The sequence below is a fragment of the Myripristis murdjan genome, chromosome 8 (assembly GCF_902150065.1).
Source record: "Myripristis murdjan chromosome 8, fMyrMur1.1, whole genome shotgun sequence".
Classification (NCBI taxonomy): Eukaryota; Metazoa; Chordata; class Actinopteri; order Holocentriformes; family Holocentridae; genus Myripristis; species Myripristis murdjan.
Genome location: NC_043987.1, coordinates 32,501,103 through 32,516,308, shown reverse-complemented (window position 1 = coordinate 32,516,308; position 15,206 = coordinate 32,501,103). Strand labels below are relative to the sequence as shown.

General features: G+C 41.1%; 1 protein-coding gene across 1 annotated transcript; it reads right to left on the bottom strand.

Annotated features, from left to right (window-relative positions):
- Positions 1-334: 334 nt before the first annotated feature.
- utp18 (UTP18 small subunit processome component) lies at positions 335-13,435 on the bottom strand. Its single transcript, XM_030058878.1, has 13 exons — positions 13,012-13,435; positions 11,582-11,721; positions 10,799-10,894; positions 10,629-10,699; positions 10,412-10,518; positions 9,020-9,145; positions 8,351-8,525; positions 6,487-6,587; positions 4,201-4,291; positions 3,848-3,971; positions 3,022-3,196; positions 1,545-1,687; positions 335-1,439 (listed from the first exon to the last, which is right to left on the bottom strand). The coding sequence occupies exons 1-13, from the start codon at positions 13,225-13,227 to the stop codon at positions 1,415-1,417; spliced, it is 1,590 nt and encodes a 529-aa protein (XP_029914738.1). The 5' UTR covers positions 13,228-13,435; the 3' UTR covers positions 335-1,414.
- Positions 13,436-15,206: the final 1,771 nt, after the last annotated feature.

Below are 15,206 nucleotides of genomic sequence, written 5' to 3'. Positions count from 1 at the left end.
GTGTGTGTGTGTGTGTGTCTTTGGCTTGGCTCTCTCTCCTTGTTGTTTCCTGTCAAGTGTGTCATACTTCTCGTGTTGCCTGCTCTCAGTGCTGCATAATGAAGCGGCTCCTTCATCTCCTCATCTGACAGCAGCCCGGCTCTCTCATGCCTTTTTTTTTTTTTTTTTTTTCGCCTTGTTGTGGAGGTTAATTTTTTTTTTTTTTTTTCCCACATGTCACACAACAAGTGAATTACCTCATAATTCATCCATGGTGTGTGTTTCTGTGTTTGATGTGAAGCTTCAATAAAAATTTCCTTACAGCAGGACACAAACCACAGAGACACAAAAAATACACAATGCATTCGTTCATTTATACAATAATTTGATTTAAAAAAAAAAAAAAAAGAAAACAATATAAAGACACACCTGGGGAGATACAGAGCTGGGATCTGGCGACTCTTGTGGAAAGTGTTTAGTCTGCGGAAGCTCGTTACAAATCTAAACGCCCCTTTTGCACCTGCATTAAAGTGGTTTGCATTCTTATTTTTATTTATTTATTTTTTTTTCAGATTTCTTTTGGCTGGAATCCACTCACACCTGCTGCTTCCTGCAATACCTTCTTTTTTTTTTTCCTTGTTTTTCAAACCAAGAAGAGATCGCCTTGAAAAATCTGGAAATCTGAAAGTCATGCCAGGCAGAGCGGGAGGCTGCGAGTTTATCAAGTTCTGCTAAAAGAAGAATTAGCCGTCGAGGTCCGTTTGCCTGGTTTCAGTCCATGAACTGAAGACGTGTTTGATTTCAGCTGCTTCGGTCCCTCGTGCGTCGCAAACGCCCACATTTCTGAATTATGTAATGAATTCCTGAGGTCTGGATCTGCCTCTCGCTCCTGGATCTGATGCGAGACGCCTGATTGGCCGCTCGGCAGATTCTCTGATGACGCCTCGGCTTCACAGAAGTAAACAAACGCGGCAGCTGTGATTTGTTGTCGACAGCGAAGCTTAATCTGTCGCTGTCTTCTGTTCTCGAGACACGTTACAGCATCGAAAATTAGAAGATGAGCAATCAGCTGATCTAGAAGTTGCCTAAGGACATAATTTAATGTAAACCGACTGCATTACAGTGTGATAACAGGGTCTGTAAACGGCGTAACTTTGGATTTTTTATTTATTTTTTAAAATTTTTGCTCAGTCCGATCACAGATGATGCATGAATGCAGGTGGAAAAGGGAGCCGCTGGTGCACAGACATTTTACAGGGATTTTCATCACAATCTGGTCGACGCTTTAATCCAAACGCCTCTGTAACGTGAGCGCAGACGTTTCCAGTACAAGTGGTGGAAGTGGGAATTGAACCGTGAACCTTGGGCAAGGCATCACTGCCTTGCTCTGACTCGCTCAGCTGCACCGACGTCACTGGAAAAGGTTTCCTCCTCCTCAGAAATCCTTATAATGCAGCAGCCTGGAACAGAGGAGCGCTCCCGTCAGCCTCATTCTGCTTCTCAGATACAAACACAAACACAAACAGCGTAAACGGCGTTAACTGACTGATGATTGGCTGACTGACCTGAAGAGGGGGGCGCGGCCCTTGTTGTCGGCCATTGAGAAGAAGCCGCTGTTGGGGGAGAAGTCGAGGCAGCTGGTGCGGTGGACGATCTTCTTCTTGGACAGCGGGAAGTTGGAGAAGACGGTGAAGCTCGGCAGGTGGAGCTGCGGACGCACACAAACAGTCAAAGTAGTCACATGACTCCCTGGCAGCTTGTTGATTGGACAAGTGAAATCAAAAACGACTTTTTCACCTTCTTGGCTCCCCGTGAAATGACCTCACATGACCTCTACGTCCTGAACACACACATTTCAACCAATTAAACCTTCACAAATCTTCCAACATCCCCTCTCATCCACCTGTCCCTTCAAAATAAGAGACACCATCCTGTTGGTCTGCACTTGTGACTGATCCTTACCCGGACCCTTGGCCCTCCCTGTTTCAACATCAAATCCAGAAATTAAGAGTCCATGTCATTGGTTTGTTAATAATTTACTGAATTTTGATCATTTTTTCCTTGTATTTTTACATCCTAGTCCCATAATTGTTAATACTTCTGTTTAAATTGTTCATATTTCTATTTTTTTTTTTAGAATCCTTGTTTATAGTGTTTATATTGCTTACTGCTATTTATCATGTGTATACTGTATATTTCTTTGTTGCACATTGCTTTTTGCACACTGGGTTGTACTTAGATCTTATTCTTTATTTTTTTTTTTTATCTTTTTTATTTTATTTAATCTGTAATCTGTGGATACTGCTGAAAAACTGTGAATTTCCTGCGGGATGAATAAAGTATCTATCTATCTATCTATCTATCTATCTATCTGTCTAATCTCTACATTTTAGAGAACAGAGCTTCTTTAACAGCGACTTCAGGCTGAACCAGCAGGCGAGGACAAACATTTCAACCAGTCAAAATGTGAAACAGTCACGACCCTCCTGTCAAATAAAACTATTTGATCTCCCTTTATTTTACATTTTTTTGTAAGATGCCTCTGAGTTAAGCCCCGCCCCTACATCCTGATACGAGTGAGGGTACATTGTCACTGTTATTATCATTATTAAAAGGTTTATTATTGCTGATTAATTTTTATTTATTTATTTATTTTTTTTGTAGTAGTAGTAGTAGTAGTTTTAACATAATTCTTTGCGTTATGATGTGATGTTTACTTGTGTGGACCCCAGAAGAGCAGCTGCCACCTTGGTGCTGATTAATGGGGACCCAAATAAATTAATTAACCTTAATGTTTCAACAGGAAATGCTTTCAAAACGCTCTTTCACTGTAAAGTTCGTGACTCTGGTCGGTTTGGACCTTCCGCTGCATCATAAAGCTGGGATGTCTGCAGGGATAATAAACCTTTAAACTACACAAGTACACATTTAGACATGTGCATCCCTCCAAACAGAGCCAGGACCGCTGAGGGGTCGATTCCTCTGTCCACTGCCTTGCTCAGGGGCACTCCAGCGGGGTGAGGTTGCTGCGGTGTGACTCACCAGCCGCACGGCCTCGTCGTCGGCCCGCGAGGCCATGGCCAGGATCTCTGAGGAGGGGTTAAAGGTCAGCGAGGTCGCCGTGGTGAGCAGGTTCATCACCGCCTTCAGAGGCCTGGGATTGGTCGAGCTGAGACACGCCTCCTGCGAGTAGATGTTGACCACGCCCGACTGGGAGCTGGGGGCGGAGTCAAATTCACTGACGTCATGACGAGGTCCAAGGGTGGCATAACACTCCATGTATCAAGTGTGTGTGTGTGTGTGTGTGTGTGTGTGTGTGTGTGTGTGTGTGTGTGTGTGTGTGCATTTACACTCTACAGTAGTGAATGGTTTGGATGTTTTAGTCAAAAGAAAAAAAAAGAGTCAATCTATAAAGATGGATTTTTTTTCTCTATTCTCTCTATTTTGTGTTGTTTTTGGTTGTTTGTTAGTTTTAATGCATGAACATTTGTGACTAAATTCATCTTATTTACTTGTGATTTATCAATTTGTAACTCCACCCCTGATGTGACCATGTTTAAAAACATGATGATTAAATTTTTTCGTAGGAAACTGCTGATGTTTGTTTTAAAAAAATCAGTGATTAACAGCGATTAATTGTGATTAATTAGTACTAAATCCTAAAAAATGTTTTAAAAAGTTAAAAATCAAAAAGAACAAAAGAGAAAAAAATTAAACATTCATTGAAAAAATAAATTTATACATTAAAATATATCCAAAAAAAAAATAAAAAAATAAAAACATTTATAAATTGCTACAAGAGTCCATGCTCTCTGACCTAAAAAAAAAAGTGTGTGTGTGTGTGTGTGTGTGTGTGTGTGCGCGTTACCCGCAGGCGAGGTACTGTCCGTTTCTGGAAGCAGCGATGGACGTTCCCCTCACACAGCCGTCGTCTGTGAATCTGTTAAGACACCGACTGCTGCGCATGTCCCACACATACACCTCCCCCTCCTCTGCACACGCACACACACACACACACACACACACACACACACACACACACACACACACACACACACACACACACAGAGTGATTTCATTAAAACACTTGAATCCATTAACAAAAACAGTTTGTAGAATTGGTCAGTTTATGTTGTACACATCCAAAGACAATGGCAATACACACACATGCACAAAAGAGTTCACACACACACACACACACACACACACACACAAACCCACCAGAGTTGGTGAAGACTTTGCTGCCGTCGTGAGAAAAAGCGACTCCACTGATGTTACCGTTGATCTTCATACTGCGAACCACCTCTTTGGTCTGAACACACACACACACACACACACACACACACACACACACACACACACACACACACACACACACACACACACACACACACACACACACACACACACACACACACACACACACACACACACACACACACACACACAAACAGCTTTAATGTTGCACCATTTTTTCAAGGCCGACACAGAGAGCTGCTCCGGTCCTGTAACTTCCACAGAACCCTGTAGCTCGGACACAAAATCCTGGTTTTTACCGTTCCTTGAGGAATTCTGGCTTCTGGAAACAGAAAAATGAAGTCAGTTTTTATTCCTGACATGTTACTCAGGGCTTCTGGAATCACATATTTGGCATCCTTAATGATTTAGTCTGAGCTGATCATCCAGCCCCCAAAACTGCTGGGCGCTCCATGTTGGTGAAGACAAACCTCCTCAGAAAACTCAGTTCAAGCTGCACTAAGCAACTTTTTTGGTCAGTTTTAAAGAGCGTCCTGTTCTAATCACCGAACCCTGTTAGACAAACAAACGGTGATGTCATGATTACAGATGAGGCCGTTCTGTAGTCCCCGCATTCATTTTTTTTTTTTTTAATTAACTTGATATTTGGTCCCTTGTTTCTTTGGCTTCCCACTAATTTGTTTGAACCTCCTTCATTTCCTTTGTGAACTTTCCAACTTGTCCTGGATTTCTCTGCTGCATCCCTGCCAGTGAAGCCTCTTTGTCTGCAGACCACCGACTTCTTGTGATAACCTAGCGATGCTGCCACTGTAGCTATGTTTTTTTTTGTTTTTTTGTTTTTTTTATAAATTGGCAGCTAAAGTCTAAACTATGATATGACTCTGCTTTCCGGCCCTGTGCACTGCTGGCTTCTTGATTCCAGACCTGCACATTCTGGGGACAAAACTTGCGCTGAAGTTGATCTCCCGTCCAAAATGCTCAACGGTTTGAAATTCGGCATCAGGTCCAGTGGATAAGATAAGATAAAATAAGATAAGATGCTATATAATGTATTTTATGTATGGAGCGAGAGCATTATGTTGATTGTTTTTCAATTGTTAATGATACATGCATAAATAAAAAACAATTAATAACAAAAAAGATAAGATAAGATATTCCTTTATTAGTCCCACAGTGGGGAAATTTCAAGCATTACAGCAGCAAAGTGGACAGCAAAATCCACTTTGCTGCTGTACGTGAAGCAGTACGTGATGCTGCGCTGGAAGGAAATCCTCTCCACCCACGTTAGCCTGCTGACATCACGATACAGGGGTATCTGGGTAATTAAGACCTTCAGACTTTTCTCCTGTTGCCATTTAGAGCCACCAGAGCACAGAGCTGCCTGACGTGGCTTTAAAAACCAGCGCTGAGTGACGGTCCGTGTCCACAGGATCAGTCATTTCCACGCCTCCCGTTCACTGTGTGTGTACGCTGCAGTGCAATGCACTCTATTAACGCTGGATTTTGTTATGTTGATGCTCCTTATTTGCATAAACTACTTTATGCAAATTAGGGGTGTCCAGCATAACTCACCTCACCTCTGGAAACTTTTACACCAACCGTCATCACTCTGAGCTGAAGACAGACTCGGCAGCTGCAGGGTTTGTTTCTTGCTCCAAATGTTTTCTGACACACATTTATTATTTATATTATTTATATCTTTTTAAGTTAATATACACTCATTCTGTTTTTTTAAATATTGCAACCATCTACCATCTGTATATTTCATATTTATCATCTGTATATTTCATATTGTTAGATGTTTATATTTTTAAATATTTTTTACTGTATATAATCTTTATTGTATACATTTTTGCATTTATTCTATTTAATTTTATTTGATGTTTCCATTGCCAGTTTGAGATTAATAAAGTACATCTATCTGATAGATAGATAGATAGATATTCATCCCAAAGGAAATTCATCTCGAAGGAAATTCAGTTTTCAGCAGTATCCACAGATTACAAGATTAAATAAATAAAAAAAATAAAAAAATATCGATCTATTTCGGTAAATTATTTCTATTTCGGTAAATTATTTCTGTAACATCAAAGACGGTTTTCAAATGAGCGACTGTCAATCATCAGGAGTGGCCACGCCCATCAAGCGTCCAAATCTGGGAGGAAGTGCAACACCTCCTGTCAAATACACAGCCCATGGACAGCAACAACAACAACAACAACAACAACAACAAGCAGCAGCAGGTGGTACCTTGAGCGTGAGGACGTGCAGGTACCCGCTGGTCCCCGTCAGCAGCAGAGAGTCTCCCTCCGGACAGACGGAGAACTCCTTCACTCGGGCTTCGTTCAGACCTGAGGACGATCACTGAGGTTAAACATGAAGCCGGAACCGCCTGCTGGGCCTGCTCACATTAGACCAACCAGCGCCACATTCTGGAGAGCGAGTTGTGTTGTGAATTCAAATAAACAGACAGGAATCCTTAGGGAGCCTTTTGAAAAACCCCTCCTGGTTTACAGTTTGTTGCAGGTGTGCATCAGGGTGAGAGAGTATACGTCACAGAGAGAGAGCGAGGCGACGTTAGCCCACTGTGGTCGCCGCCAAAGTTCAAACTTCTGGCTGACAGACGTTTAGTTCCCTTCCAGATGTGAATAAGGACAAACGCGGACACGCGACGCCCCCTGCAGGCTGGAGGTTGTAGGGACGGGTCTTGTTTTGTGTGGCGTGTTACAACAAACTGACCTACTTAACCCTCTGAACCCCAAGCAGTTTTGGGGTGTTTTCTGCTCCCCTCACATTTCAGCAATTTCAAGTGCTGCACCTCTATGGAAACAGCACAGCTGTGGCTATCACCTGAAGCCATTCAAAAATGTCTTTCACACAGTATGAAAGAGTTATAGTGCCATAAATAATAAAAAAATAAAAAAGGCAAACTGATTTTTTTTGATAATTTATTGTACAAAAATCGAGAAACACTGGAATAAATGTACAGAACATTTTTTCAGGTGCCCACAAGTGTCACTGATCCAGGAAAAAAAAAGTGGGGCTTCACATGATTTATTTCCTGAAATATTAAAATTTTTCCAACCTGAATAAACTTAGGCGTTTTTACTGCCTTGTGCCCTTCCATATTACTACTGTCGCCTACACACTGAAATTCAGTGAATTTTTGTCACGTGACTGTTGGGCTCACCTGAATCAATCAAGATGTCTCAGATCCGCTGAAGACCGCAGAATTTTCTGTTTTTTGAATGATCTGGATTGAGTAAACAACTATTTTTTGGCGAATTGTTGAATGAAGCATGTATAATAAAATGATTCGAATGAAAAATCACGACGAAAAATAGGTTTTTAAAGCTTCCAGCTATGATAAACGATTGAATTTTGGTGATTTTTTAAAAAAAAATACATGTCTTTCTATCCCGCCGGCGGGTTTGGGGTTCAGGGGGTTAAATAACAATGTTGAAAGTGAGATGTTTCGACTTGTTTTTGTACAACTGAAACTGCATTTTGTGTCATTACAGAGAGAGCAAATTACCCAAAAAAAACAAAAAAACAAAAAGGTGCCGTTGGATATCAATACTGAATTCCAGGTACCGGTTCAAATGTGAATGGTGCCCAACCTTCATGTCATCATGTCATCCGGCCTCTGATATGACGGAGGTTTCCCCTGAACAAAACTACAGAAACTCAACCTGCTAATCCTGACATGACCTTTTAGTGTCTGTCTACATTTTAATTATCTATTTATTTGATTTTACCGAGTTAAAATAGAAGTGGTGTTGTAAAAAAAGACACTTCACTAAAAGCAAAGAGTAGCTCAGCTAATGTTAGACTTAATTAAATATGGAGGTGAGTACAAAGCTCAACCTCCAGTTCTTCGGATTGGAAAATCAGTAAATTACAAAATAAAGCTCTTCTGAAAGCTTTTCTGATGTTGAATCTGTTCTCTGGAGCGGACGGACTTTACGATGGAGTCCAGGACGAAACACGCTGAAGGAAAAGCAACGCTGCTGACTTTCACAGCGACTCACAAGATGAACCAGTTACAGTAACTGTGATAAACATAATGTTACTTCCACCCTGCTGCTTTCCTCCTCCTCCTCCTCCTCCTCACCTCTGACGGTGTGGACGGGCTGCACCCGCCCCTCCATCATGTCGTACAGGTAGAACATCTTGTTCTTCAGGCTGGTGGCCACCACCTTCTCCCCGTCGCGGCTGAACTGGGCTTTGTGCACCGGGAAACGCTCCAGGTGGATGCTCTGGATCTTCGGGTTCGTCTTCCCGTCCACCTGAGAGACAGAAAGTTCTTGTTTATCCCATGCAACAAACTCAGATTAACTCTAGATTATTCTTGATGCAGCGGGGTGAAAAGATAAAGTTCGATGATCTGAGTGAGAAAACTGGAGCAAAACTAATAAGATACACCACAAACAACAATAAATTAGGTATAAAAAAAACAGTACAGCACAATTTTGTTAATTATGAGGACACTTAAAATACATTCAAACTCAAAGATAAAGAGAAAAAGTCAGCTATAGATTAAAGCATAACAGCAGTAAGATTTACAAAAAAAAAAACAAAGAACAAATGTAGAATATAATGTGACAATATACTGTAAAAAATATGAAGTATGTTTAATGAAACAGGTGGAAACATTATATCTACATGAGGCAATATTAACACAATAAGAAAGAAGTTTCTGTGGATAAGTCGCGGCAGGAGAGTCACTATTTGCCTCTTCCTGTCGCACCTGGGAGAGAGAGATGTGATTGGCCGACAGTACCTGGAAGAGGGAGATTGATTGGTCGAGGCCGGCTGTCATGACGACCTGAGCGGACGGGTGGAACTGCACGGTGGTCAGTTTGTCGTCTGACGGACGGGCGCTGTTGGCGTGGAGACACCTCTTCATCTGAGAGAGAGAGAGAGAAAAAAAACACCAAAACTACATTCAGTAAAGGCGGCCTCACAAATTCTTACATGTGGAACATCTTCCTATATAAACCATCTTTGTGTTTATTATAAATACATGGTGGAAATTTTGCTCCATGGATTGGATAGAGAACTCTGCTTCAAGGAAGAAAAACAAAACACCTGGCTAAAAACCTTTCACATTAACTCATAACAACAACTGATCATAACTGATTATGACTTTGTGTGCTTCATGTTTGACTCCTACTTGATTCCTTAGAGGAAAATTTCACCCATAATGCATCATTTTTGTATCCTGCATTCACCGTGATGCTGTCTTCACCCTCCGACGAATAACTTTTTACTCGTAAGCCTTCATGGTGAACTCATATTCTGAAAACCAGCCGTCTCTGGTCCAATGAAAAAAAAAAACTGGGTCGGTGATTTTACAAATTTACAGCAAAATGCTATAAAAAAAAATTCAGTTTAATAATAATAATAATAATAACTTTATTTGTATAGCACTTTTCAAAACACACAGTTACAAAGTGCTTCACAATAAAATAAAATAAAATAAAATAACAACATAAAAATAATAAAATAATAAAATACAATAAAGTTTAAAGAGTTCACACTCCTATTACTGATTTTTGTCTCCTACTTTACTTTAATTTTGTTTATCTCATCACATGCAAAGTCCAATAAAAACAGGTGAAAATGAAAAAGCTCACACTCGTCACGCTGTGTAATCCAACCCTCTGGTATGCAGTCATGCGCTCGGTTTTTTAAATCAAATCTCGCTGCAAAGACAACAAGTGCCTCCGTCCCAGAGTCCTGACCGGTCCGGCGCACACTTCATGACCGCACCAGAGGATTTCACAGAAGAGCTCGTTGCAGCAATAGTTGAGTACAAATGTGTGTTTGGCATCCAGTCCTATGCTCAGTATTTCCCACAGACTCAGAGTGTACAGCATGACAAAAGTGAGTGTTTTTTTCTTTTTTTTTAAATAGGACTTTTTTTTATACATTTTTGCTGTTGTAAAATTTTTAATTACAGACCCAATTTCTTCCAGTGGATCGGAGATTGCTGGGATTTTTGGAATGCGAGTTCACCATGAAGGCTTCATCTGAGGTTGAAGGCAGCACACGGTGAGAGTTTGACACAAAAATGATGCTTTAAATGCTTGATGAGGAATAAATGACTAAGGCCCTGTAAGAAATCCACACTGCAGTGTCACTGTTGTTACTGTGTGTCTGATGCACCGACCTGCAGGATCCCAGCAGGCAGACTGTCAGAGGAAGCCACAAAGTTCCCCGTCTTCCTCAGCAGGTCGTCATCTTCATCTTCCTCCTCGTCGTCGTCGTCCTCCTCAGCTGACAGAGCCAGAAGGAAAACAAAACATCAACACACCGGCCTGCCTCACAGCTCATAATGAACTTCACACTGTCAGCTTTTTATCTTATTCTGTGCTCTTCTCTTCCACCTTTCTTCTTGCCCTTCTTTTTGACTTTGATCTCCGCCCATGACGGAGTTCCTCCCATCGCCTTCTGGAACCTGGGAAGCACAGAAGAGAGGGAGTGTGGAATAAAAGAGTGTGTATATAAACCCTGTTTGTGTGAGTGCGTGAGTGTGTGTGTGTGCAACTCGACTCACTGGTCCTTCATCCTCTGTTGCAGCTTCTGTTTGGACATCGTCGCCTCTGCTGCTCCTTTGACCAGATCTCTGCGGAAACGATGAGTCATGTCGACCCTGAGAGAGAGAGAGAGAGAGAGAGAGAGAGAGAGAGAGAAAGAGAGAGAGAGAGAGAAAGAAATCAACAAGGACTAAATGGAAATCCTATAGTTGATTGGAAACAGGGAGCAGGTCCTGAAAATTCATACAGAGCTCAGAAAATCTGCTTTTTGTCACTCCAACAAAATTTCAAGCTGTCATTGCTTTTAATTTTATTTTTATGTATACTGTTTTATTCATTTTATTTTTTTTTTGTCTTATCTTATTGTTCTTATTGTTTTATTTATTTAACAACACTTTTACTTTTGCAGTGTAAATTAAGCCTGTTTTAAAAATAGTAAAGAAAGAAATTCATTTATTTTTTCATGCTCGATGTGACTCTTAAAGGCACTGAACTGTGAGATGTTGCTGCACGGCACACTGGCACATAAAAACTGAAGTTGTTGCACTGACATCTATTTGAGTTTCATTCCCAACGCTGGAAACTGACCGCAGCCCTCCAGAAGATTCCCTGATCCATCTTCGCCCTGCTCCTGATTTTTATTTTGGTTGGTGGAGTTCATATTTTTGTCTCTTTGTTTGTACGTGTACACGCCTGAAACCTCCTATCCATGTTCACCTGAGTAATCCCACCGGTGGATTTTATGACCCGAGTTATAACACAGAAATACGAGCACGAACACAGAACTTCAACGCGACACCTACTCTTCCTCCAGCTCGTCATCCTCGTCCACCCAGGCGGCTTTCCTCGTGGGCGGGACCTCCAGGCGAGCCTCGTTCTCAGCCTCTGATTCGCTGGAGTCATCTTTGTCGTCCAGTAGCGTTGCTCTCTGCTGGTCCTTGTCCTGATGAATGACATGAAGAGGGTCAAAGATCTCAAAATGATGGTAGAGGAGGATTGCAAGCTGAGGTTCATATTTATTCTCTTCCTGACCTTGGATTAATCTGTAACCCATTTTAGGGTCACTGGTCGTATCTGATGCAAACATACACACAGTAACAGCCCCAAATATTCACAGAAACCATCCCTGCAAGAATAACCTTAACTAAGCAGACATTACCAAGTCTGAACACAATGAAGGCGACTTTTCATTTGCATTTATGGCATTTAGCTGATGCCGTCATCCAGAGTGACTTACAGCAAGAGTGCGTCATTTTTAGGCGGCCCGCCACTGCCATATAATAAACACACACACACCCTCCCACCCGATTTGCGCCTATGGGTCAAACCCACAGAATCATACGAGAAATCATAAGTAATTTCTGCAACCGCACAGAAATAGTAAATAATCACGTAAATGACAAAAGCTTATGAGAAAATTCAGACAGGAGCCTTTTCAGGGCAGATGGGGGGATGTGGCAGAGGAGGAGTTGATTTACGAGTGAGCCCCACCGGAGTCCATTCAAAATTCTGTCAACTGACAGTTTAGCTGTGGGCAAAATGTACAACTATGACGAATGTGACACATGTGATGTTTTACAATTCATCACCTTCGACTCTTCAATTCGGCATAACCCAAGCATTTTCCGGATTTTTCTCCCCGGAAAACTTGTGCAAATTCCCTCTGTGCAATAATCCATATTCAATACCATACTTATGTGCAATAACCTATAGTGCAATAATCCATATTCAATACCATACTTATGTGCAATAACCTATAGTGCAATAACTCCTGTCCATGTTTGCACTTGTACATATATTTTTTCTTTCTTTTTATTCTATACATATTTATATTTATATTCCTTTCTTTATTTTTCTTGACTATTTGCTCTTTTTACTTTACACTTTGAGTGGGAGTTGTTATTGTAACTAAAAGTAATTTCCCCCTGGGGATCAATAAAGTATTCTGATTCTGATTCTGATTCTGAAAAAATGGTGTTTTTCACCAAAACACTCCGTGTAGGACGGCAGCATGCGTGAACCAAAATGAGATTCAAAATAGTTTTAACACAGTATTTTGTCTAAATGTGTTGTTTTTTGTTGGATCGCTTGCACGCCGAATTTAACAGGAGAAGCTATGACTTGAAAAGGTATTGATTATGTTCAACTAGGCGCATATCTTCGCCGATAATCAAGAATCAAAGTTAAACTGATTGATTTTTTGAACGCAGTCTGGCCTCACGTTCTAACTCACCTCCACCAGTCTGTCCAGCAGCTCGTCCTCCGCTCCGAACACCAGCTCCTCCAGCAGCCTCACCGAGCCGTCCGCCTCCCCCAGCACCGCCAGAGTCTCCACGTTCCTCTGCCGCTTCGCCTCCTCCTGCTCCAGGTCCGGCCTCACCGGGGCAGCCCTCTTCTGCTTGGCCGCACGCCTCTCCTTGCTCTCCGGTAACTTTATCACTTCCTCCATGATGTTTCCTCGCCACTACAACAGCCTGAGTCCGTGAGCCGCCTCGGCACGGGACATGAACCCCCGCGCGTTCACGCGCCGAAAACTGTAAAATCTCACAAATTTAATGTTTTGCATCAACTCCTGGAGGCTGCTGTTCTGCACATGTGGGGATTCACTGTTTTCTTTACTGCACCTGCTTCCGGAAACGTGACTTCTGAACTCGGATGTAATTCCCATACAGCCGCTCTGTGTGCAAACGGCGCCCCCTGCTGTTCACAATCAGAAAAGGCCGAGAATTTCTGGTTTGGCCCACATTTAAATTGATAAATTTAATGGCGCTATCATCGATTGACTATTGGGAAAAAACATGGATGGTTGAGTACAGTTTCGTGCAAAAAATATAACTTTCAACACCACCACTACACCTCCCATTAAGACAGAACTGTTTTGATACTATTCACAATGATAAAAATATGCAGGTAAACTTGGTTTAGTGGAGTTTACCCTCAATTTCTCCCTTAGGTACAGTGATGTTATGAATAAAATAAAATAAATATCAAGTACTACCCCCGGGGAGTGATAATCTTAGATTGAACAACCACCAAAATAAGAATAATCCTTTCAGAATATCAACAATTTATGCTTTATCCCCCAAAATACCCTGTCCTAATGTACATTTATTTACCTTCATAATTCTTCTGTGTACTACGAATTAATGTCAAAGTTTTTATTTTGCCTGCTTATTTCACATTGCACATGATCATATTTTGGAATATATTTTGGCTTTTCTTCTTCTCATCAAGTTTTCCTGCTATTTGCACTGTAGTCCATGCTTACATATGACAAGGCTGATATTATATTAAGTCCATCTGTTGTTTTAATCCATTTTTTTTATTATTATTCTTCTTTGTGGAATCCTATTAGGATTTTCTACTGGAAAGCCCCACTTTCCCCCCAAGGCAATCATTAAAAGTTTTACATTTTCTTGCTGAAATATATTCTAGATGATTAACACCTGAGTAAAATTACTTTAACTTGGCCCTAAACCACTAAAAGAGACAGACACTGAAACACCAGCTTTGCTGTAAATGATCCCTGACCTCTGAACGCCAAACTCCAGCCCTAAAACAGCCCTCACTTCATGGTTTCATGGTTACCAAACAATAAAAACCAGACAAAATAATCACAAACAGAGCCCATTTCCGTTATTCAGACATCAACCTTTTAATCTCTGAAGTTTTAGCTGAATCGGTACAACAGCTGGCTGAGTTAAAGACGTGCGAGAATCAAAGAGCAACTGATGGGATTAAGCTCTCGGGATACAGAGAGAGAGAGAGAGTTAAGAGAAAAACCACAGAGTGTTTTTATTTCAGTGTACAGCGAGTTGATATAAGTCCTGTTAAAGAAAAACAGAAAATCAAGAGCACACCAGTTAGAAATGCAGATGAAAGAAATTCAGAAAGAAACAACAGAGTACGATCGGTAATCATTAAAATCCCAAATTCCTTTAAATCTCCATCAGTCAACCTGCTGTGTTGTTTAGTTCCAATGTTAAAGGTTTTAAACATGAACCTACCAGACTAACTGTAAGCACTATTATCACTACGATACTGTTATTGTTATCCATGAGAGGTGTTAAGCCACTTTTAACAATTAACATATTTTCATTATTATTATTTTTTTTTAAATCACAGGTCTATACAAATCCTGAATCGACGAGTTTTACAGCAAACATTTTATAAGGCAAAAGACGAGCGATGGAGGGAGGGAGGGAGGGGAAGGGAGGAACGAGGACGAGGAGAATCGCTGTATTTTCAAAATAAAAGTCTGTTAGGTTTTCTGCTGCTCCTATAGCTACAGTCAGTGGGGAAAATAATCTCAGAAACACAGAGTGAAGCATCTCTTTTCACCTGGAATCATTTTGTACGGATATTTTTTTTTTTATCACATGACACAAACAAAAATTAGCTTGGCCACAATGCAGAAATAAAACTCCA